The sequence below is a fragment of the Neopsephotus bourkii genome, unplaced genomic scaffold (genome assembly GCF_033783945.1).
Source record: "Neopsephotus bourkii isolate Nb327-2 ecotype Australia unplaced genomic scaffold, CSIRO-AGI_Nbou_v1 NB_1783, whole genome shotgun sequence".
Lineage (NCBI taxonomy): Eukaryota > Metazoa > Chordata > Aves > Psittaciformes > Psittacidae > Neopsephotus > Neopsephotus bourkii.
In genome coordinates, this window is record NW_026902257.1 from 1034138 (window position 1) to 1058550 (window position 24413).

General features: G+C 42.1%; 1 protein-coding gene and 1 long non-coding RNA gene across 9 annotated transcripts in view; one reads left to right on the plus strand and one right to left on the minus strand.

Annotated features, from left to right (window-relative positions):
• The window catches only part of ZMIZ1 (zinc finger MIZ-type containing 1), a 344499-nt gene that overhangs the window by 144214 nt on the left and 175872 nt on the right, over window positions 1-24413 (minus strand). For 7 of the 8 annotated variants that reach the window (XM_061380030.1, XM_061380041.1, XM_061380032.1 and 4 more), the window contains exon 4: window positions 11085-11194. In XM_061380030.1, coding sequence (XP_061236014.1) covers window positions 11085-11144 — 60 coding nt within the window. In that variant the 5' untranslated portion in view covers window positions 11145-11194. Of the gene's footprint in view, window positions 1-11084; window positions 11195-16591; window positions 16719-24413 lie in introns of those variants that run through there. The other variant, XM_061380031.1, reaches the window with a different exon arrangement.
• LOC133226440 (uncharacterized) lies at window positions 17093-22860 on the plus strand. Its single transcript, XR_009729508.1, has 3 exons — window positions 17093-17165; window positions 18359-18523; window positions 22562-22860. It is a non-coding gene; the product is annotated as an uncharacterized LOC133226440 (long non-coding RNA).

The following is a 24413-nucleotide window of genomic DNA, read 5'->3' on the forward strand; positions in this document are numbered from 1 at the left end:
GCACAGAAAAGGAAAACACAGCTAGATTGCAGGTAGCCTTTTCTTCACTCTGAAATTAACCCGTTCCTACACCACATGGCTAGGCTGTATGCTTAGCAAAACTTCTAGTACTTCAATTGGTGAAATCAAATGCAGGAGGCAAATGCCCTCCTGCAGCACAAAAAACAATGGCTGCTGTTCCACGGGCACTGCACCAGCAGCTGTCAGCCCTGAAAGGCTCCTGCCTCCCACAGCCCTGCCTTCTCCTGCCTGTTCTCCTGCACAGCACAAGGGGATGCAAAGCTGCATGGTGACTAGCCTTACCCTGTACTAATAATTCCAGCTGCATTTGGTCTCCAAAATGGCATGCAGTGCAAATTCTTGAACATTAGCACTAGCAGTGGGGTAGCAGCAGTGCATGCCAGCAGCAGGCCACTCAGGAGCTCATGGGAATGGTCATGACTTACAGCATGCCATCATTTCATGCCACTATTAGACTGAAGCTGACCTAAAACTAAGGGTTTATTTTCTTGACATGCTCACTCTCACAGCAGGCTGCCCCAAACCCATCTTCCTCAAGCTACATACTTGCACCAGTTCCACTGCATCAGACCATGCTTGCTGTTCTGACCATGAGCTAGCCTCCCAAATACTGATTTTCAGTCAGTGCTTACAGTGAGATTCCCCATGTGACCACATAATCATTAGACCCAAAGAAGGTGGCAGCAAACAAAAGGGAGGGCTGGTAAGGTACCAGGACTCTGCTCTCAGCAGCCCACGCTTTGGATTAAACGCATCATGAAACTTCTCCCGAAGGTGGAGCTATACCATCAGCATAAGAGGAAGACAAAGTTAAATTCACAGTATAAATACTTCTGCTCACAGTGCTCTCTCCTCCTTTTTAAAATATAATGGTAATTTCGATTATTTCAACCTACAGAAATTTTCCTGTTACTTGTTATTCTCCATAAAAGTGCATTCTAAGAGAGGTACCAAAAGAGCAATGATTTTTAGCATTCTGGTATTGTACATATTTACCCTGGTCTTAATTCTCAGGCTTTAGCCAAGGTATTCCTCGCTTAGACAACAGGGTCATCTATGATTTCCACAAAACCTGTCAACAAGTCCAGTATTTCACGTGATACAAAGCCCAGCACCAAAGCCATCTTTTGCTAATGATGAGCCAGATATTCAGCATGCCATAGATTTTGCATACAGCGCATGACATTTGAAATGCACATATAAAACTCTAAGGTTCACATGATCTGCTTGCTATTTCAGCTGCTGGCATGCAGGTTTTCAAGCCTTTCTCCACAACAATGAAAGTCAAAATTCTCATGTGGCTGTAAAAATCTACTAATTTAAAAGCAAAACAAAACATACAGTAGTTACTGAACTTTTTATATAAAAATAAGGATGCTCAATATAATTGATGCTGAAACGGTAGTTCCTTTATACCTAAACTGCTTGATACTGATTGAGGAAGGAGCTGGCTCACTCTTTTCTTTGCCTACATGGCTTTTCTAACTGGTGCGTACCCGCTCTGACCCTTTAGAGACAGGATTTGGTGTCCAGGTGCTTTGGTGTCCAGATTCTGCCAAGCAAGTCAGACTTCTTTTATCTACCTTAAGATTCATCCAGATATCCCTGCAATGATGTGCAATGAAAATGCACTGTTGTACTGAAGGGGAGTAAAAAGAGGGGTAAAAAGGGACCTGGAAAGAAAGAGAAAAAACAGAAAGAGATTACATGCTCTTCAACTGAAACAACCCAGGAGCAGAATTACTGTGGTCCTGCATGTTTGGCAAAGGGCCTTCAGCTCCCGAATGAAAACTAATCACCTATGTAAAGAATGTAAACAGGATTCCTGGTCAGACACCCCTGACACGGCGTAACCGAGGGGAGACAAGGCTGGTCTCTGCTTATTACTCAGCACACAAGTATTCTCCCACACCTAAACTTGATAGCTCACTCAGCACCATAAGCAATCAGTAGAGGAACAGCAAATCAGCAAGGGTCATTTGCTGTAATACATTAATAGAGCCTTTATTACTTTAAAACCTGAGTGTGAGTGAGCCCAGCCATAAGCCCTTCTCCCCCTCCTATGCACAGGCCTCACCTTCAGGTCACCATCTACCAGGAATTCCTTCTCTCCCTGGCACGCCCTCCGTTGACTGCAACAGAGTTCGGGGGTGTTACAGAAACACTGTACATTAACCAATGTAGCTTTAAATGAAGAAAATGATGCGACCTGAAACAGGTGGTTTCACTATTATTATTTTTTTTTGAGTCAAGTGTGATTCTACAAAGGCCTTATTCACAAGCAGCTATATTCAGTATATTAAAAACTCATCTGCAATGAAGATTCAAAATAAATGGTCTTTTTCTTTTTCAAGAGGATAGAGGGGAGTATTGAGCTATTTTCTGTCTTATGGGAGTATGAGTTTTGTTTATCTGGATATGGTTATATATAGTTCAATTCTCTACAGTCCCCTTCAATATCAAAGATTGTTTTATTTATCAAAAAATTAAAAGGCTCAAGCTGTGCATTTTGTATTCAGATAATCCCCCCTCCCAATTTAGTGTTAGTGAGATTGAGAGATCCCTAATAGAATTATCTTGCACTTACATGGCTCATTCCATCAGAGGCTTTATAAATATTTTATTAAGCTCACATTTTGAGAAGCACTAGATACACTGGGAGAGATTAAACCCAAGTTAGCCATGCCTACTTACAAAAAACAGAAAGAAAGAGAGTCACCTTTGCCCCATTTCTCCACTGCAGCTTCATTTTCAAAGGAAAGCAGTAAATACTGAGCAAAGAACACCACCTCTTTATTAGATGTTTTAGCTACATGAAAAATACTGGGTAATATGAGCAGAGGAGTCAACAACAAAAACAGAAGATCACATGCTAAACAAATAAGAGCAAATGAAAAACACATACATCACCGAACTGCAAAAAATCAAGTTGTCCAGGCGTGAGCTGTAAGGAAACAAAACCTGTACTAATGCAGATTTCCACTGATGCTTCTCATACGCTTTTAGTATAAGCTGTGTATAAACCAGTATAGGTTTCAGTAAAGGTTAATGTCTGATAATTGAATAGCCTTGTTTTGCTGCCTGGCTCTCTCATACCATGAGCTCTGTGAGGAAGATTGCACATCTATATGCATGTGCTGGAAGAAAGGAAAGGTAATGTAACCTTGTCTCTTAGTTTTACAAAAATGTTAGAGACAGACTTAACATCCTGATCCTCAAGCACTATAGACAGAAGCTAGAAGAGAGAAGAGCTGAAATAAGAATCACTCCCTAACTCTGCTGATCAGAGTTGTATTGCCATCTTCCTGCTCAGTACCCTTCATATCTACATAGCTGCACTATATTTATGATAGACTTTGATATAACTTTGTGCTATAGAAGGGAAATGAAGCAAATTAATGTCTTTTTGCCATAAACCCACCTACTGTTGTCCTACTACATTTTCCCTTGCCTAAAAGGAAACTGTGGTTTAAGGGTCTAAAGGCTGTGATCCAGATCTGACTGAATATGGAAATGGGGCACACTAGTAGCAATATGATTTTTTGTTAAACTATTGGTAGATGAAACAACAGTGCCCAGTCGAATATTTGTACCCTTGTCACCACCAACACCTGGTCTGCTATTATGCCAGCTGAGAGCACTGAGAACAGTATGGTTTACAAAAGACTCAAAATAATCAGAGGGCTCTGAATAATACTTCCTTAATAACTCATAAACAGTGAATTTATGGGGAAAAAAGTCAAAAAACAAAGGTAAATCTGTTTGGTCATTCTCTAAAGCCATCCTCAGTGATGCAAGGCTCCAATCTATCTTTAAATTTGTGATTACAACTCAACTAAATTATGAAGTAAGTCTGCCTAACTAGTTCACTCACTCTTCCTGGCAGCTGAACCATGTCATTTTCTACTAGTGTCCCTCGGTCATAACACGCGGGATGGATGTCTCTGGTGTGACTACAGAAATGATGCTGAGGCTTCCTTAGTTTTAGCATTCCAATAGACAATGTAACAATACAGAAGCTTTCTTCTCTAATGTCCTCATGACTTTCAGCCAGTAACTGCAGTCCTAAATACCTAGACATATCAACAAGATACTTTTCTAAAAGCAGTGGCCATGCTCTTTTCCCTAGAATACTACTGCACTATTAGAATAATGATCTAAATATTTGTTCTACTTTTTAATGATCTAAATGTCTTTCAGTAGAAGGTTAAGTGAAGAATACAGGCAAAGTGGGGTGCCTACATAAATAATTCCAGGTTATGAACCATATAATAATTTGAGGTGCATATCACAGCATTTTGAAACGCTTGGGTCAGTGGTTGAAGTCATGAAGATCTTACCAAATCAAAGTGTTTTAAAGATTAAAGAAATATTACAACATCCTTTTACTGGAAGACTACTGTCAATAGTGCACCCTTTAAAAAGAAGTAATGCTACCCAAGAGTATAGGGCGAGTTCATGGCAAGGAGAAAAAAAAGTACCACCTTAAATTCCTCTGACTGAAGAACCAATTTTAAAAAACGCACTTAGAACAAATACACTTCTTAGTTGTCTAAATTTCAGGAGAATAAATGCACTGATTCTGAAAAATAACCAATAGTGCTCCAGTCCCCTGATCATTCTCGTGGTCCTCCTCGGGACTTGATCTGTTGGAACAAGTCCAGAGGAGGGCCACGAGAATGATCAGGGGACTGGAGCACCTCCCATATGAAGATCGGCTGAGAAAGTTGGGGCTGTTCAGCCTGGAGAAGAGAAGGCTGCGTGGAGACCTCATAGCAGCCTTCCAGTATCTGAAGGGGGCCTATAGGGATGCTGGGGATGGACTCTTCATTCGGGACTGTAGTGATAGGACAAGGGGTAATGGGTTAAAACTTAAACAGGGGAAGTTTAGACTGGATATAAGGAGGAAATTCTTTCCTGTTAGGGTGGTGAGGCACTGGAATAGGTTGCCCAGGGAGGTTGTAAATGCTCCATCCCTGGCAGTGTTAAAGGCCAGTTTGGACAAGGCCTTGGGTGATACGGTTTAGAGCCAGGTGTCCCTGCCCATGGCAGGGGGTTGGAACTTGACGATCTTAAGGTCCTTTCCAACCCTAACTATTCTATGATTCTATGATACTCAGTTGAACAGCAGCACATTCGTTGGACATTTTATTTTCAAATTAATTTTTGACCCATCTGGGTAATTTACTTACCCACTGATCCTGCTATTTATAGCACTTTTAATCAACTGAATTATCTTTATTATTTTAATCTCTTAATCTATGCAGAGATAAAATCTCAAGGTGACTATTTAAAATGGCCACTACATGAACTGATACCACTGTGGAAGATGTAAAATTCACATGGCCTATTCTCACAGGTTCTACCAGCCAGCAAGATAGTACTGAGATATTTCAAACTCAAAAGGAAAAATACATCCCCATGCATCTTTTTCATTTGCATGTGCTTACAAAACTGCCTGCAGCATGTGCTTTGTGACCTGCCTATGCACAATGTTAACAGCTCTTCTTGGTAGTGCATAGAAGCAATAAGGAGCAAACACCACCAGTAAGGAACTTCTCCTTCAGTAGAGATCTGCATGGTAGAGGTCTGTGCAGCTGAAGGCTCTTGTTCTTAACAACACTGTCACCACTTCAAACAACTGGGGTTTTTTTCTTAAATGAAAATTTCTGCTTTGCAAACAGGTACAGTATTTCTTATATGCAAATGCTGCCTAAGTCATACCTGCTGTGGATTTGCTGTTTCACTAATGCACACAATGGAAGGAACTCAAGTAGCAAGCACATACATATAAAGGAAGAGCCTGAAAGGCTATGACAAAACCTAGAGCCATGTTGCCAGCTAAGTCACATGTTCACTACAGACTGACCCAGCTGCTGATGAAAAGGACTTCCTGTGCTCCTCTGACACTGAGGACACCCTGGATCCAACTTACAGATTTCTAGAATTTTCAAGTGTTCATCCTTATTTCCCAATAGGCAATTTAAAGCAACAGTTACTGCACAGGAAAGACTAAAATTATTCTAAACACTAAATATGGGTCCTAGCAATGGTAAGTGGGAGTTTAAAACATCTTTTCCCTTTCAAAAACAGTTAACAATACTTATGCCCTAGCCCTTGCGGGCAGGCGCTGCAGTGAAACAAGCAGCAGAATTGGGAAGAAGTGTACCCACACCAGTATTACCAGCCCATCTCAAAAGATGATGGGTTATAATCTGCCCACTGAAAACTTGTCAGATAAACAAACCATCAAGAAGGCGCTTTCTTCCCCCTCCCTTCCAGAATTGCTTCTAGCACTTTGCCTCTTTGCTCTTTCCCTTGTGGCTTCCCTGACAGAGCCAGAGCAGTCCCTGCTGGGATGCAGGATCTAACAGGGCAGGAATGTTGATTGACAAGTCTCTAAATGGACTAGAGGAGCCAGGAAAGCTGGTCTGCTGTCAGTTTTTCCTAAACATACTTAACTCTAGCAGAGGAATATTCCACCAGACTGAGCATGAAAGCAGATAAAGAATTTGCAGCGTTGGGTCTCAGAAAGAAAAAACCCTACACCATAGCTACTGAGATGGCATTGATGGACCATGCAACCAGCAAGCTGCAACACTTGAGGCCCACTGAATATCTTTTTATGGAAAAGGAAGGTCCTTTTCACCATTTGTCTTATATGTTATTTCATATTTAGCTGCTAAACCCCCCTGAAACATTTATAGGGCTACAGTCAAAAAATACGTATTCTAAATAAATATGCCCTTCATAAGAATACTTCTCATTTTCAAAGTGCTTCAACAATGAAATTTTCCTGAAGCTTTATTAAAACCTTATCAGCTGTAATTTCATACCAGCCCATATTAACCAGTACAAAATATATTAAAAATGACATGATTAGGACTGCTGAACATTTACATGAGTCTACAACAATAACACTGAAAAGCAGGAGAATTAGTTCAAGCATTTCAGGGCTTAAATGCTAACAGTTATGTAAATATACACAGAATTCCATTTTCTTCTGAATTGCAGCAACCAAATACTCAGTTGCTGAATGATGAAAGAAATGGGCCTACTTGTTTCCAATCTGAGCAAGAAAATAGCAACAAAAACACACAGCAATTACAACTCTTAGCATATCTCTGAATGGCTGGGTATGCATTATAAAGCATCACAACTGCAGAAATTCAGGAAGCTTTCTTTAAGGAAAGAGGGAGAAATGCTAATCTGTTTCTAGAAATCAGCTATGTGAGGATGTGTGCCCCCAATTAAGTGGGATTCCCCAAGTGATCCAGCACCATTTGAGGATACCGCTCAACATATTCTGATGTAATGTGACACAAGCAGCAGAAACAACCTTCTCTGTTCCCACCATGACCAAATACTTTTGGCACCAGAGAGCTTTTCCATACTTTCTTTTAACCTGTTACTAAAATTTCAGCAGAGCTTTAGTATGTACCCTGACAACTGCCTCAGCAGAGTGGGAAGATATCACACACCTATTCTGAAAGCGATGGTTTCCTTGTAATTTAAACATAGAAAGATTTTCTCCATCTTCCTCTTTTCAAGAATTTCAGAAGAGATGTATCGAAACCTTACAGGCTGACTAACAGCAGGACAGGCAACAGAAGACAGAAGTCCCTAGATTTAAATTACCTCTGCATTTTTAAAGTGAGAGTAAAGTGGAAATGCCATGCAACCCACTAATTTTGCTGTTATTTGCTCATATCACTTAAGAAAAATAATGGACAGTGTCTGATTAAAGCCATACCTCTGGGTATTACGAAGAACAGTTTAAGAAAACCAGTCAACTCTGCCCTATGCACTGGAAGCCAAGCTGGCTCCCTCAGAATCCTGTACGTGGGCACCAGGGAAGCCTCAAATTCAGCCCTGTGCATGCCCAGCCTGGTTCCTCCTGCTCTGGAGCCCCATGGTGGACAGTTCATTACAGCCAGCCAAGCCAGGAGCACTTGGCAGATAAACAGATTATTACTGCAGCATCGAATAGGGCAGTTCTCAGGGGCTACTAAGCCTTTGCTGAGCACAGAAATAATTCTGTGGTTTTGTTTGTACAGGTAAAAAATTAAAGACAAAAATATGCACCCTCAAGATCCAGCCACCTTCAATGTACACTGAAGAGTCTCATGTGTCATGACAAACTAATTGCATGTGTTAAGGGAAGCCTGTTACTTTGGCTTTTTCCACTGTACATCAAAAAACCCTGTTTGATTTTAAAGCACATACACTTAAAAATACTGAGGGAATCAGCTACAAAGAGACCACACAAGCTGTTCCAGCCTTCCACAGAAGTCTGAGGGTTTTTTTAAGAGTAAATACACAGCCACCTCTTCAGTTTGCCCTTTCATCTGTTCTGAAACACTTCTTAACACACACACACACACACACACACACACACACACACACACTTAATTTCCTAACTAACTGATCATATACAAGTTTTGGATTTGTTGCTTTAAAGTGCTAAAAAAGATGAAGGTAAAACACAACCTTGATCCTGGAACTGAAGTCAGCAAGGATATTGTGGGTGTCTCACAAGTCACAGAGCTGGGAAGAAAGAAGCCTGTCCTGACCCTGTGTTGAAACCTGATCTAGTTAAAGAGGCACATGGATTACCGTTTATAGCGTTTCTCAGGGGCTGGGTGAGGGGCAAGGAAGGCAACAGACAGCTCTCAGTCTGGCTGTGTAAGCCACTAGCTGCCAGCAAGGTTATAAAACATGCAGATGCTGGGCACCAAGGAAGGATGGTCCCTGTTGTAGTGCACCTTCCAATGCCACTGCTGTGTTAACCGCCACAAAAGCACTTCAGGAGAACAGCAGTAGTTTGCTCACAGGCTGGGAAGAAAGGATAAAAGACTGGAGACCAGGGAAGAAAAGGCAGGCAGAATTTTCTCTCTCCCTGCAGTTAATCCCCCAAATCAGTGAAGATCCATCGAATATGGATATGTGATGTACTGTTTGCTCCCCAAACCAACATGCACATAACAGCATGTGGTCCAATCCTCTATGGGTGAACTGGAAATCACCCTTTGTGATACAACATTAATTTTGCCAGCTTATCACCTGTCACAAAGAACAAGGCAAATATCTCAAAGCCGGAAATTTTAAGACCCTGTGGCAGATGTGCAAGTCTTCTCCAAAAAAGCTAGTCACAATCAGTTTCTGTCTCTTTTTCCACTATGGCAAGGGTAACAGTACAAGATTTGGAACTATAAAAAAGCAAAGTGCAATCTCTATGTAAAGTTCTTAAAAAAAACCCTCACAATGAACCAACCAACCAACCAAATCCAAAACCATTCAACCAAAAACCAAACAAACAAAACCACCAACCCTCACCCATTACTCTGCCACAAAACTACAAGTATGGCCACTTTCACAAAAAAGCTTTCTGCTATATATTTTTGGTGTTCAGCCTTGTCTTAACCACAGTTTTTCATGAATTGAAAACAGAAGCAACCCTAATCTCTTACCTGGGCCCATAGAGAACACAGGCACCATGCACTCATAAGCATGCCCAAGTATGATACCTCATCATCAGGCATCCTTTGCTGTCTGACAGAACAGAGTAGCTATAAAGCGTTCAGCCTTCATCGCTGAAAAAACATCCTAGCTGCATATGTAAACCAGCACTATGTATAAATAAACTTAGTGCTTTAACTGACAGAGTACCCATTACACAGGCAAAAATATCTCTTTAATACTGTAAGAAATGCGATTTGATATTCTATCCAATTAAAATAATACAAATTGTCTATGTACAGAAATGGACAGCACTAGAAAAAGGAACTGAGCAGCACAGTACTTGATCTAAAGGTCTGTTCTTACAGCTGGAAAGTTAAACTGTTCTGCAAGTCACTTCACTCCTCATCCAATGGGCCAGAATGACCAAAAAGGACACCAAGTTATCCCAGTCAAAGGCATTATTTTTTTCTGAACTGAATAGTTGTTCATGAGAAATTAGGATGAAATCCCCAAAACTGTATCTCCCTCAGGCCTCTAAAGGGCCATGTGATGCATTAACTTTTACCACAGCATGATGAAAGAGAGAGAAGAGCCACTACAGACCAAGGCTGGATTATGATCAGCAACTCTGCAGGGGCAGATTCCTATTTCTGCTCCTTGACCTATGAATTAACTTTGCATTATTCTGAAATGCTCATTTACAAAGGAAGCAAAATACTTCTGTGCAGCCTGCATTTATGCATCTGTTTGCTGCATGCATGCATTGGTATAGAGGTAAAAACAGGAAACATCAACATGAGAAACCATTCTCTTGCTCACCTCTTCTATACAAAAGGCCATTGCTATGAATTTTCCGTAAGGATTCTTGCATGCAGAGAATGCATGTGAGGGGAGTATACACACTGCCTGAAGCACCAGAGAGCAAAGCTTGCTGAGAAGGGTAAAGCAGGCATCTGCACATTCCATCCTTGCCTTTGTAGTTTCACTTGGTTATAAAAGCATTTGCAAGCGCAATTACAATGGAGAAATCTGTAAATGAGACTTAGATCCCACTGCCTTTCAGTGAATTATAAGGGCCCTTCATCTTAACAAGCAGATGCTTCTGAAAATTTTACTTGTGAAAGGAAGTTTTACATTTCTGCACAAACCGATTAACCCACACACTTGGGGGTATCCCAATTGTCCAAGTTCGAGCCTCCAGGTAGTGCAGGGTCAGGCACTGGGTTAGAATCGAAACTGGCCCATCAAAATTCTGGATTACTGTGCTCAGAGTACAAGTGTGATGGCTGCCTGCTGTGACACCTTCAGGGCAGAGATAGCAGGACTAGCACCACTCTGCTTCCTGCTGAGACAGATTTGTTGAGTCTCCAGGCTGAAGATTTCTTTGGAAGGTGAAAGGGAAAGTCTGGCTTTTGAGGTTTACACAGCAGCTCTAGCAGCAGATATTCTCTCTTCAATGACATTATAATGTCTCATTCCTACCACTCCCCTCTAAATGGCAAGGATATTCATTAAGCAACAGGTAACTATCATGTAGAACACACCTTGCCATACAATACGTGATACTTGCGTAGCAGAAGTGATCTCCACCTTTAACTTACCTGTTTTATGCACTGCAGCCGGTCATTGGTCTGCTGTATGTGCCTGTCCATAGAATTCATTTTGATTGTCTCCACTTTCTTCTACCTGAAAGCCATTAAAATTCCTCGATCTGCAAGACAAAAGGACAGTAAAGATCACTGAGCACAGCCTGTGCACTTCTACCGCCTAAACAATCCATCAAAGCGCCTCTTGCAAGAAACTTCTGAGCACATTGTGAGATAATAATAATCCTAGTAACAAACATGTCCTGGCCTCATCAGACCCATCTCTGACAAAGAGCGCAACTTAAGGCAAACTAAAACTTCCCTGGGACTTGAAAAAAACCTAGAAAATGGAAACAAAGGCTCAGAGTGGTGTCAGTGGCTTTAATTCATATTGCTACGGCTGTATAAAATCACCAACTGAAAACTGGCAACAAATTATGGTGATCGAAAGAGCAAACCCACAGTCCTCTAAGCCCCCCACTGATGCCCATGCTGGGTTAGGTTTGTGGATACAGCTTGGTACACACTGGTACCATCAAGAAGAACCCTGCTCCATGTATTCATTAACTCTTTTTCAGAGTCATACTTTACATCATACTCCATGATCACACATAAGTGGTTCTTTGTCAAGATGCTCTGGAATCAACACCTGCAAAAAGGGGAAACAGTAGGTGCTAAATTAGCATGCAGACATCATGCTGAATTCACCATTTACCCTTCTCTTAACCTGTGTGTTTAGACTGGGGTAAGGGGTTAACCGTTACACAAACAGCTCTACTGATCTGAAAGGCAAGAATGGCCAAAATGCCACTCAAACTTGGACCAATAGCAAGACACCAAAAGCACAAGCAAGCATAAGTAAACCTCCTGGTTTGGGCATGGTTTGCATTTCACTAGGACCCTTACACTCACTCACTTCTCCAGCCTTTCCTTACAGTTTTTTCTGTAGTGGCAGAACAGTAGATCATAAAGACAGAAGAAAACAACTAATCAACAGTTTCAATCCATAATTCATAGAATCATAGAATAGTTAGGGTTGGAAAGGACCTTAAGATCATCAAGTTCCAACCCCCCTGCCATGGGCAGGGACACCTCGCTCTAAACCATATTATCCGAGGCCTCGTCCAACCTGGCCTTGAACACTGCCAGGGATGGAGCATTCACAACTTCCTTGGGCAACCTATTCATATTACCAAATTGTTTGTACCATGACTTCTACTTACTTATGTTTTACATAGAACTGCATGAGACTTGAGCCTGTACTTAATAAGCTGACCAATTTTAAGTGCTTTTTTCTGAAGTTCACTTCCCAGGGGCACAGAGATGTTATATACATATATATATATGTATACTCTGCTGTTTCAATCACTGTCATGGAATCGAAAATGGAAATGAAACCACAGATATTCCGCACTGGAACATGAAAGCAGTCTTTTGCCTACAAATTCCTGTATCCTTTTCCTCCGACATGAGCAGTACAGTCTAAGAAGTTGTACTGTCACACTCATGAACAGAGACTGGGCACAGATTCAGAGATATATATACCCAAATGGCAGTATTTATGTAAAACTTTACACCAGCACAAGCAAGATCCCAGACTCGAACAGATACCTCCCCCCCCCCCCCCTTATGAACTGCTTCAGTGGCACCGAGCAGTTATTCGGAGAGTTATCCTTGTCAAAACTCTTCTCCACTCCCTACATATACACAGAAGAGACAGCAAATTTTTCAGATAGTTGTTCAGTTAGGGAAGCTGGCACTCACCACTCCTAGTACACACGACTCAACATCCCTGGAGTTCAAACACCTCTGCAAGTCCATCACTGTCCATTCTCAGCTCCCAGAAAGAGTGTTCCTGGTGGTGGGAATCCTGACTGCACGGCTGTCAGGGCGAGACAGACTCCAGACCACAGCATCCGCATGCGTCCCACACACCAAAGCTGCCTGAGATTTCTATATCTAGCTGATAATGTTCTTCATGGCTCCTGCCAGATTAGACTCGGGGAAAAAAATCTTTTCTGCTAGACAGCTAAATGAGGTCTTTACAACAACAGCTTAAGCTCCTCACCTCCAAGCTCTAGACACAAGAGGGTTCAATAAAGCACTCCTGTCAATAAATTATAATACTTACGAAATGGAAAAGCCAGTTTCACATGCAAGTATTCTCTTTTGATTATGCCACTGCCACCTTCTCAATAGCAAATGCCATCCAAACATCCTTTAGCAAATGTAAATTGATATATTTTATTAAAAGTGACTAACACAGTCTTATCTGCCTGTAAGACCCCCCAACAAACCTCACTAGTCATGAAGTTTAATGTCTCAGTGGACAGCAGAGGTATTTATCAAGAGATAAGCTACCCCAGACATGACACCAATTCAGCGGTGATCCATCTTACAGGCTAGGACACATTATCTGCATTTTAATTGAACATCAGAACAGACGGAGAAGGGCATGCTGAAAACAATCACAAATGTACACATACATATACACTTTTGTTGAAATATTTGGAGAAATGTAAACTGACGTGCAAATCCAGATAAACCAGCACTCAGAGTCACGGCTAGCAGCATCAGGAGCTGCTTCTGGTGTTACTAACAGCATAGTTCAGGGCTGGGAGACTGCAGAGAGATTTTACAGAGACAGTGACAATGACTTGCATTCATGTACTGTCACTCATGCCAACAAAGTATCCTGCATGTTGATTTATGAGCTGTACATATATCACCCCAATTCACTGCCTTCCAGTTAACCACAAACAAAACTAAAGGTTAGCTACCTCAACCACAGCTTACTATTGTACTTGCCCGGATTGTCATTTCTCCCACACAGCATAGCTTCTCAAAGCCCACGTGGAAAAACAGAGGGCAGAGCGCACAGAACTAACTTGCATGACTGAGCTGAAGCCTGATGGGGCTCTTGAAGGCAGGACTAGGAGTGCAGTCCCCTGCTCTCCTACACAGACATGCCATACAATTTCTGTTAGAAACGGATCAAATTCAGTCACAAAAATAGTTCTGCTTTTAGCACCCAATGGCTCCCACTGAAAAGCACTCTCACCCTTCCCCCTAGCTAGAAGTATTTTCACTTCCATCCTCAACTCCACTTGTTCTCACGTCACAAGTGTTCTCTGGCAGAAACAGCCTTTCGCTCTGCCAGGCTCCTTCCACCTTTTCCTCCTCACTGCGTGGACGGACACCCATTAGCTCTTTATATCACTGGTTTGCTACTTTCACCAGCCCAAGCTCAGTTATTCTCTTCTGGTCAAGAGAAGCTCCTCAGCCCACTAACTCCCCCAGGCAGTAAACATTTGTTGCATGAACCAAACAGCCAAAATTATACATATAAAGCCTCACCACACACATACAATGACATTAACAGTTTGTACTGGAAATATCCTGCCTTACCCTGATCCAAATAATTTTTACCTTTCACTCAGATATACCATAAAAGCATCAAACAGAATAACTTTTTCAGTGAGCATACTCGCTGTAAGTCATTTCTGTTATAAAAATGCAGAGCTCATTAGTGGGAAACCATTATTATCTGGAAATTATTCTTTCATAGGCCTCAGCAAGAATTAAAAGATTAAATGTGGAAAGTGAAAATTATCATTTGAATATGAAGTTTTACCAAGGCAGAATAAGCACTTTGACACCAGACCATTTTACCTGGAAAAACTACCGTCAGAACTCTTTCCAGTAACTATACCTTCTATACAGGTTCTGCTGTACACTGGTCTGGTTCACATCTACATCCTGAAATATAAAACCCTGCCCTTTCTGTCAATCTCACACTGGTTTGAAAGTAGCAGCAAGATCATCTTACCCCAAAATAATAGTGCTTAAGACACTCAGCCCTGCCAGCCGTTTTGTAAGAGCTGACTTCTACTCAGTTAAATGTCGAGTGCTTATCAGGTCACAAATGAAAATGACTTTGCAGGGTCCCTCGGTAGCCTCTGGTATACCTGCACTAGAAATCATGCTAAGACTGAGGCGCTGGAGCAGCTTGAGACAGCAGGGGATGTTGCTGATAGGGATTAAAGGTACTGGCAGAGTGGGATGGAAAAGGGAATTTCACCCAGTGCTTCCTAACAAATCCCCTCTGTTTGGTGTACACACAGGAAGGTCGTACACGCCTGCTTTATATGCTAACTCCATCTAAAAGGATAAACAAAAGAAGTGCTGCCAGCACCTTCTGGTAATTCAACAATAAAAATCCCCATTCCTCTGCTGCCTTTTCTGAGTCTCTCTCTTAAAAAAAAATAAAAAAATTATGTGAGTTGTTCTTTGCCTTCCTCCTTCCCTCCCCTCTAGCATTGGGAGTTTATAGCCCTAGGCAGTAATTAAAGAGCCCTCATTTACATATTTATGATGCCTCAAAAATGGAGAATGGTTTTTTAAAGGAACAGATGCATCGACCTGTTACTTTTCTTTTTTAACCCTAAACATACTGAATCTTTTTCCTTAAACCATTACTACAAAGCCCTCTTCCATGTTGAAAAAAATAATGAAATTATGTAGAGGGTATACTCTGCTATACTCTGTGTTGGCTGAAAGTTCAAGTTAGGAGTTTGCAATTATTGTGTCAGAAATTGGACTTCCAATAATGCCTTTAAGAAGAGCAATGTAGTAGAACATGGTCCCTTGCCAGTTAGTTCCTAAGGCAGCCTAAACAGTCTCTTAAAAAAATAATAAAAAAATCAAACATTTCAACACAGCTTCAAAACACTGACATATCTAAAGATGCACTGAAGTCTGAAAGTGGTTTCAGTTCTGCTCTGGGATTAGCTTTGCTTGCCACCAGGGCTACCGTTCACCAGACCAACAGACCAAGGAAACCAGGTCACCCATGGCCAAGGGAGACTTGAATCACCAACTGAACCAGGCCCGACTTTCTCCCCAAGGTTAGACACTCTTCACATGGTGCTTTTCATTCTTCCTTCCTTCTCACACACTTCCTTCCCTCACCGTCAGGCACAAACACAAGCAGAGCCCACTGAAACATGTCACCTGCTGCCCAGCCAAGGGTGGAGCAGGCCCCACAGCCTGAGCAAGCACTGCCTCCCACCCCTCACCTGGGCAAGCCTGCACTATTTCCTTAGAAATCAAGTTCTTAACAAATAACCCTTCCTCCAGAAAGCCATTTTAAGAGCACAGAAGGAAAGGCAATCCTTCCAAGGATAGAGGTGAGGCAGGTGAATGGGTGCTGTGAGAGGTGTTGGGAGGGCCAGCAGCACTGTATTACAGTGGGTTTCCCTTTCCACAGGTGACAAACACATGGCCAGCCACCTTCTGGGGAACTGTGGTTGCTGTAACTAACAATTTAGAGCCACTATGAACACCTTAATGGAAGGAGGACATGAAAAGAGACACGGTCAACAAGCATTACTAAGTAGGTGAGAGGAAGAAAAGAAGGAAACTTCCCTAAGCAGGAATTCAATACAGCAGTTTTCAAACATTCTTTTTTCGCCTCCCAGGCCCAGCCCAGCCCAGGACAGAAGCTGGCTAATATTGCTGACTGAGTCTGTTAAAAATAGTAATTTCCTGAGTGTCTCCACTGTGCTGAGGGCTGTGCAAGAAGACAGACAGTTTCTATCTAGTAAGCGACTTTGATCATGCAACAAGCAAGATAGAGGAGGGCAGGAGAGAACTGCGCTGGCTAACGACTTCAGGATTGTGCAGGGCAGGGAGTCCAGGGCCATACGCCGCGGCACCAAGAGGGGTGGGGTAAGAAGGCCCCAGCAGAGCTGCCGTCAACCGGGCGGGAAGCACCGAGCGAAGGCACCGGCAGGCGCCGGCCGGTGCCGGGGGCCCGGGCCATGAGGGAAGTCGGGGCCGCGGAGCTCACTCCCCGCCGCGCCGGCAGGGGGCGCCGCAGGGCTGCGCCACCGCCCGCCCGCCCGCTTGCCGCGGGGATCTAGGCCCGGCCGCCGCCGCCCTGAGGGAGCGCGGGCCGGAAAAGCGGCTTTCCGTGTCCTGGAAGCACGGATCCCTGGGGAGACGGGTCTGACACAGCCCAGCGGCTCTGGGGAGCCTGCCTCCTCCGATGGCAAATTTCATAAACATCGGTTCCCTCAGCTCCCGGTCCTGGCGGTAAAACGTGGCAGTCCAGCGCCGAACCCTACCTAATTGCACTTTAAGTTCTCCTGAACATTAAACACCTCTTAAAAGAAGTTGTTTCTTGACTATCGGAACATACCTCTGTGTGTACGCACAGATGAATACCATAATTGCCTTAATTCTGCTTTTCGGCATTAGGCTAGCGCACATGAAAACCCGCGGAACACTCAGACCTGGAGGCAGACCTCAGTGCACCGGTACAGCAAAGCTCAGCCCGTACACACGCACCAGGACACAGGGGCACCGGCCTGTGTCTCAACACGGCAGTACAAGGTCTTTCAGCCTGCTTTTCAGTAACAGAATTTTCAATGATGCTCTCTTAAATATATTTTATCTGGGAAAAGTTTAATACCCATCCATAACATCTATTTCCCCTGCTAGATACTGTTGTATTAAAAAAAAAAAAAAAAAAGGTGAAAGGCTGTTTTAATCATTAAATACCTGAAAAAGGAAGTTGTTTTAATAAAGCTTTATTTACCATAAGCTGCTAAATAGCTACTGCTGTTGGCTTTGAGCTATTAAAAAGGGCCAGATGTGAGACAAAGCAGCGTTTGTTATGCTGGGTGAGGAAGAATAGATTATTTGTGCTGTGCTGCTTTCCATTGTTGCTCTACAAATGTGCAGTAATCCCCAGAAGACTTTATATCATCTCTGACTGTGAGAGGCGGAAAGCAAGCGAGCGTGTGTGTGCGCCTGCATGGCTTCAGCGAGGGGCGAGCAGGTTCTTGTCATTTATGGTGGCTTGAGCTGCATGGGGTGGCGGTTGTGTTGGGCTTAAGGAAACTGTTTCCGCAGCTGTGTGCTTGGGAACATTTTTATATAGAGAGCCCAGTATCTGCAGGCACAAACAGCGAGCCAGATGAACACAAAAAAGCAAACCCACACATGCTTTTGGAAAGAAAAAGGCAGCATGACAGCTTGCATAAGCAAGCCTGCTGGACTCCTCTGGGAGGAGAAGCGGCGGTGCGCAGAAGTTGTTCAATCATGAAGCACATCTGCAGCCTGATTACAAAAGCAAAGGTGGAAGGGCTAGCTGGAAGTGCACACACAGCGCTGGGATATGACCTATGCTTAAAGTACAGACATAAAAATACTTCACACACACACACACACCCCTGGCCGTATAACAGTGGTATCGCAGGGATGTAAAAATATCCCCTCTCTAGCTAAGGAGACTGCTCCTTCGAGCCAGGACAAGTTGGTCACCAGCCACCACTAACCATAAAGCACATGAACTGCCTTCCTGCACTAGCAGCCCTCACCTCCAGCCCGCTGGCTGAAATGACTGGTTTCCTCAGAGAGAGAGCAGTATCTGCAGATCACAGCTTTAGGTAATTGCCCTGCTGCATGCTTATATTACCAGGTTGTTTTCCCTGCATTCCACCCAGCTCCTAGTATCATCAGCTCTGTCAGCTTGTTATCATTAGGGAGAGCATAGAGGGAAAAGGACACTGCAGTTTAAAACAGCAAGAGGTAATAACACAAAATTAAAGGCAAAAGTGCGTGGAAGTGTGCTACTGGGGAGCTGGAGCTGACAGACCTGCTGTAGTGCTCTTGGAGGCTTTGCACACTCCAGTATAGACAGATCTGCTAGAACAAACATTGACAGTTCCACAGCAGAATCCACTGATTCGGTGGTTTATTAAATGTACTGTAGCTTGCAGGTAAGAAATGCTAATCCTCACTGGGACATCTACAAGCAAATGAGCCATCCCTAAAAGCTTGCAGGGTTGCACTCAAATAATTTCATAACCAGTGTCCCTGATCACTCATACAACAATGCTGTAAAACCCCCTGCCTGATAAATTTCAAATTCCTAAACCGAGACAGAATCTAGCATCTATTCCCACCTTTTGGGCTCAGTGGGAAGATTGCAGAGGAAACTGGGTGAGTGTAAAAACTGAAAAGGATTTGCATTCTGGCATATGATGCTTGCTTATTTACCTAATGAAAGCTCATTTTTTTCAGAGGTTCTGTGGTAAGATGTAAAGTACTTGTTGAAAACTCTTTGTGTCTGCCTACCAAGTACTGCAGTAGGCATGAAGCGTTGCTAACATCATCTGGCTTACAAGCACTCTGAGGGCTCAGTCTATAGCGTTGCTACAAAGACTACATATGATCTGTGAACTTTTCCTTCTCTTGCTAGACGTTTATCAGCCACTAAAGAAAGCCAACTGGTTCGGATGTACTTATCCGAGTTACTTAAAACCTGAAAGATGAGATACAGAAGACAACCTAATTTAAATATTTTCTAAAGGTCCAGAGTAAACAGTAACAACCCAATTGATCTGTACAAAGATGATCTCGGAGAAAATTCAGAGGAGGAATGGCAGTAGCAGCAAATATTTTTAACGATTTAACAATAACCTGTCAAAAAGTGAAGATGCTATTTTGCATTTGTTGTGCTCCCATAACATCTCTCTTGAACCAGACAGCCTGCTATATAACAAACAGAGGTCACAACCTTTTGGGCCTGCCCAAAGAAATGCTCCTAGCAAGAAACTTCTCAAGCCCACTGTGAATTAGAAATGAGAATGACTTGCATTCTGACACTAAACGGTCTCCTACTTATCTGATGAAACAAGGCATGTTTTGAAAGTTGAACTGTATACCATTTGAAGGAAATTGTCTGCTGATTTCTTCTTGTGATGCTGTATCATCACAACTTACATTTCTCATTACTGGGTGGCAACAGAAAGAAGGTAACAATCCGCCATCCTCAAACTACACTGCACTCAGTAAAGGAATGAAGATAGATTTGGACTGTTTTTTTTCCCCCAGTAAGTTCAACATTGAGAAGAAGGCATACAGTCAAGGTAGACAGTAATTTCTCTTTATGGCCTATAAACGTAAGATTTATTCACTTTTTCTTTCATCCTATGAGAGCTAAGAAACTGCTCCCAAGACCAGTGATTTCTGGTAAGCCACTAGGGAATGCATCACTCCTTCAGAGAGGAGGAAGAAAAACAGCATTACCCTCAATCAGCAAAGTCTCTAGAGAAGAGAACAACTGAATAGCTGCTTTGGGACACCGGCTCTAATAACTTTGATATCTGCCATTATCCTGGTATGTTCTGATGAAATTTAAGTAAAGATTTACCCAGCTTTCCAGAATGGAAGCAAGATAAATTCCAGGAGGACCAGCAGAACCTGTAAAAGCTAAATGTAGCTGAAGAAATAAGGTAGAAATTGGATGGATGTGATTTTTTTTTGGCCAGAGAAAGAGAGTAGTCACTGGCAGCTGTGAAGTGCATTTTCTGCACTGCTTTCAGTGGTTACCCAAATGTGGTTTCTCTCAAACTCCCCGCTTATTTTGACAATGTAGTGCAGGGGGCTGCCATTTCTTTAAAATAATTTAAACTGAAGATATTGGACACCTAGACACACCAAAACTACAGTTTTGGTGAGTTCTCTTTTATCATCCTCATTTTAAAGCAGCTGATTGGAGATCCATCCATATTAATCCTTCTGGACCAGTGTACTGCACATTAAAACCCAAGGTATTTGGTCTCATTGAATTGTCCTGCAGACAAATGCCCAATATTTCAAGTCACCACCAAATCCTAAATTACAAGAAACCTTGCTGACAGTCTGGGTCACATGGTCTGGGACTGGACAAGCAAAACAAGATTACTGTGTATCCCTCAGGAAAACTTTTTGTACATACGCAGTGAAGCACTGTGTGAACACAATATACTGGGAGACTTGTAATGCGACTGCTGTTTATGTTAGTCTCAACAGCTAATATTCAAGCACCTGAAACGCAACCAAAGTGACCGATCCATTGCTACTGAAACATTATGAAGAAGCCCAGAAATATTTTTAACATCCTATAATGATTTTGAGAACTGTGTAATTTAAAAACTAGTTCCAACTGCAGTGCCTTCCGTCCAATAAATTCAAAGCTGCACATATCCCTGCTATTTGACTATCAATAATATAGTCTCTGTTTTTCCTGTTTTCTAAGTGCCCATAATTCCAGTAAGGTGGAAATTCTTCTAGACTCCTAGATCACAAAACCCTGCAGGAGCTTCACACACCAAAGTCTGCTGTCTTCAAGAAAGACTTTAACTGAAACACCCACGATCATCTGCCCTATTCGGTTTTTCTCACAATCTTATCACTTGAGAGGACCTTTATGTCTACAAACTGGTCTTTGAGAATTGTCCCAGACCTACCTTACAGGTAGAATTTTACACTTACCATGTAGTAAGTTTAATTTTCCCAAGAATCTTGGCAGACTACTCAGTTTTCAAAGGTTTCATGAATTCCATGGTTAAAGATCTGACACCTGCTCGGGTCACAAACCTCTTGGGATAATGAGAAACAAGATTTTAGTAGCATTTCTACTGAGAGTACAGATCTCGTCAGCGGTACCTCCACTAGGTGTCTCACCCTCAGGTGACAGCACAAGCAAGCTGAAATGGTATTTGGCAGAATACAACATACTCAGGTAGCAGGCAGGTGGTTTAAAATTCTCTTGAGCATTTCAAAGCAGCAAATATACAAATGCTAAATTGGGCCTGAATAAAAGTTAACCCAATGGAAAAGACTAGGAATCGGTTCAGAATCCCCCTGTTAAGAAGAGGAGGGCACAGTTCACATCCTCAACATTGCTGTTTCCACTGGAACAGGGCAGGAGTGAGCCTTACAACTTAGGAGTGACAGCTGTCTTACAAAATGAAGCAGACAGACTTCCCATTTTTATTACAAAGTGAACAGACTCACTATTGCTAATGAATTATTTATAGTGCAGTCCATAAATTAAAACACCTAGACTTGTCTTGTGCTTTTCATACCACCTTCATTATTATAAAGTATCTACCCAGAAGCTTTTTCCCATAACTGCAGGGCAAAGTCAGCCCTGTGAACAGGGACCTTAGCTGTTCTCCTGACTAACCACCACCAAGCACTTGACTTTTTCAGTTCTTCTGGCTTTCCAACTACATTGACAGCCCCTCAGGGTAGATGCTATCTCCACCAAACACACAGACTAATGCAAATCACAACTGAGACTGGGGCTACCATATGCTAGCTTAATATAAACAATGAAAAGTGATATAATAAAGTCTTTTGTACATACTACTATAAGGATAAAGCATCTAATATTACTCTTCCTGCAACTTCAAGACAAAATTTCCAACACTGAGCCAGACTTCCAACTATAGAATTAAATTAACCTGACAAACTTATACTGTACATCCAGATGACATCTGGATAAAAGCAGTTTAAGTCCAGATGGTATTTTCTTTCCTTATACTCATATCCTTCCTTTCTTATATTTTGTTTAAATGGTTATTACAACATGGTGTAACAGACCTCAAAAACCTACGTACTTTTCTTTTTTGTTCCCAGTGGCAACACTACAGCCTCCAGAGGTCAGCTTTATAGCCTTCCAGTTGTTCTGAAGCCCTGCCTGATTAGACGTACTCTGGAGTGACTTTCATTCTGATCAAATGTGATGTGCTGGCAACGCGCATACGAAGCTGGCAGAGCAGCCATGCAGCAAAGCCTGAAGCAGGCAGGAGTTGGTGCTACATCTTATTTGAAACAAGGCATGGCTCCCCAGAAAGGAAACAAGTGTCCCCACTGAAAAGGCTCTGATGAACTCAAGGACAGACATGCTGTTGTGACGATTTCAAACCTTGCAGAGAATAAAACTGCTTCAGTCCAATTTCTCGTCAGACTTTGCTCTTTATTTTTGTCATGCTTGAGTGGCTGCATTTTAACCCATTCCCCCCCCCCCCCCCCAGTAACCGGGGTTCATTTAAACTGAAATTTGAGGGATATCTTATGAAAGATGGTTCATTTATTAAAAAGCCTAGCTGCCCCTGTGCCACTTTACAGGATTTAAAAGGTTTCTGTCTCTTGCATGGCTGATCCAAGCAGGGATATAAAAGGAAAGGGCAGGCTGGCACAAAACAGGCCATGCTGAGGGGGTAGCCTATTCGCTCCTGTCCTGACTGGGACAAGGGAACCAATTCAGATAGTACCAGACGTGAGAGTTTCTATTTTTTTTTCCTGAATTTGCTTCTCTTGACAGAAACTAAGCCACAAGAGTAGAGTTATGTAGTAAACAGCAGCAATTCCTTGCCAACAAAAAAATACCTCACTAACTTACACTAATTCAAATTAAGGACTTCTTTGAGCCAGCCTTTCCTACCTTCTCCATGGGCAAAAGAATTGAACCTGGCTTCTCTGTCCTTCAAAATACATTAAGACACTCACCAGTCCTGGATAAGGAAATTTCTACTGTCTTTACCTTTGCATGCTGTCTCTCAGCTGGTTAAGAGTTAGGCAGTCTTACTTCTTCCTCCTAGGGTAATGGTCATATTCAAAAAAAGCAGACAGTAAAGTACTAAATAATTCAGTGCTCTATCTTCTATCTCTATACTTCTCGACTTGTAATTTCACCTTTCCAACTGTACAAAGAGGTAAGCAAACACCCATATGCGTCTTCTACCAATAGCTGACTTCTTGCCTATTAGCAAACAGGAAAGCAGCAACAATTAAACAAGTCCTGAACTTAGCTACAGGCAAGTAAGAATACTTTTAAAAGAAAAGTCTAAGAGAACAAAACTCTCCAATGATTTTACAGGTTGGCATAAATACTAGAGATGTATAGGCAAGTGGGATATCCTGCAATAGACAACATGACAAAATACAATCTCCTTCTAGTTCTATGACATACCGTAGGAGAAAGATGACTTTTCAGCTCTTTTCAAGTATTACTTCTCTCCTTTAGAAGAATAAGAAGTATTTGACAGCCTTCTCTTTTTCTTACCAGCTCAAAACCAGAGGTATTACTGTAATACTAGGTATTATGACCATCTAAAATCAGGGCATGAATCCTTTCTTGACTCCATGAGGTTTTGTCCAAAAAGTAAGCTGTATGCGCAAGCAAGAAGTTAAGCCACATTATATGTAGACAGACCGTAACTTGAAGATCTAGGGACCTGGGCTTGTCCAGAAAGACACTAAAAAATGTGGACTGAAAGACGTTTGTATCAGCAAGCAAGGTAAAAAAAAAATGTATATAGAAAAAGACCCTGCCACAAAGTTTGTAGAGTATAAGTTAAGCAAAATGAATCACTTTCCTTTGCAATCATTAAAGCATTATAAAGATCTTTGTAAGATATTTAGTAAAAGGATCAGAGTTTATTAACCACCTACCCTAATTATTTAATCTTAAGCTCATTAACAATAAACAAAAACAATGCC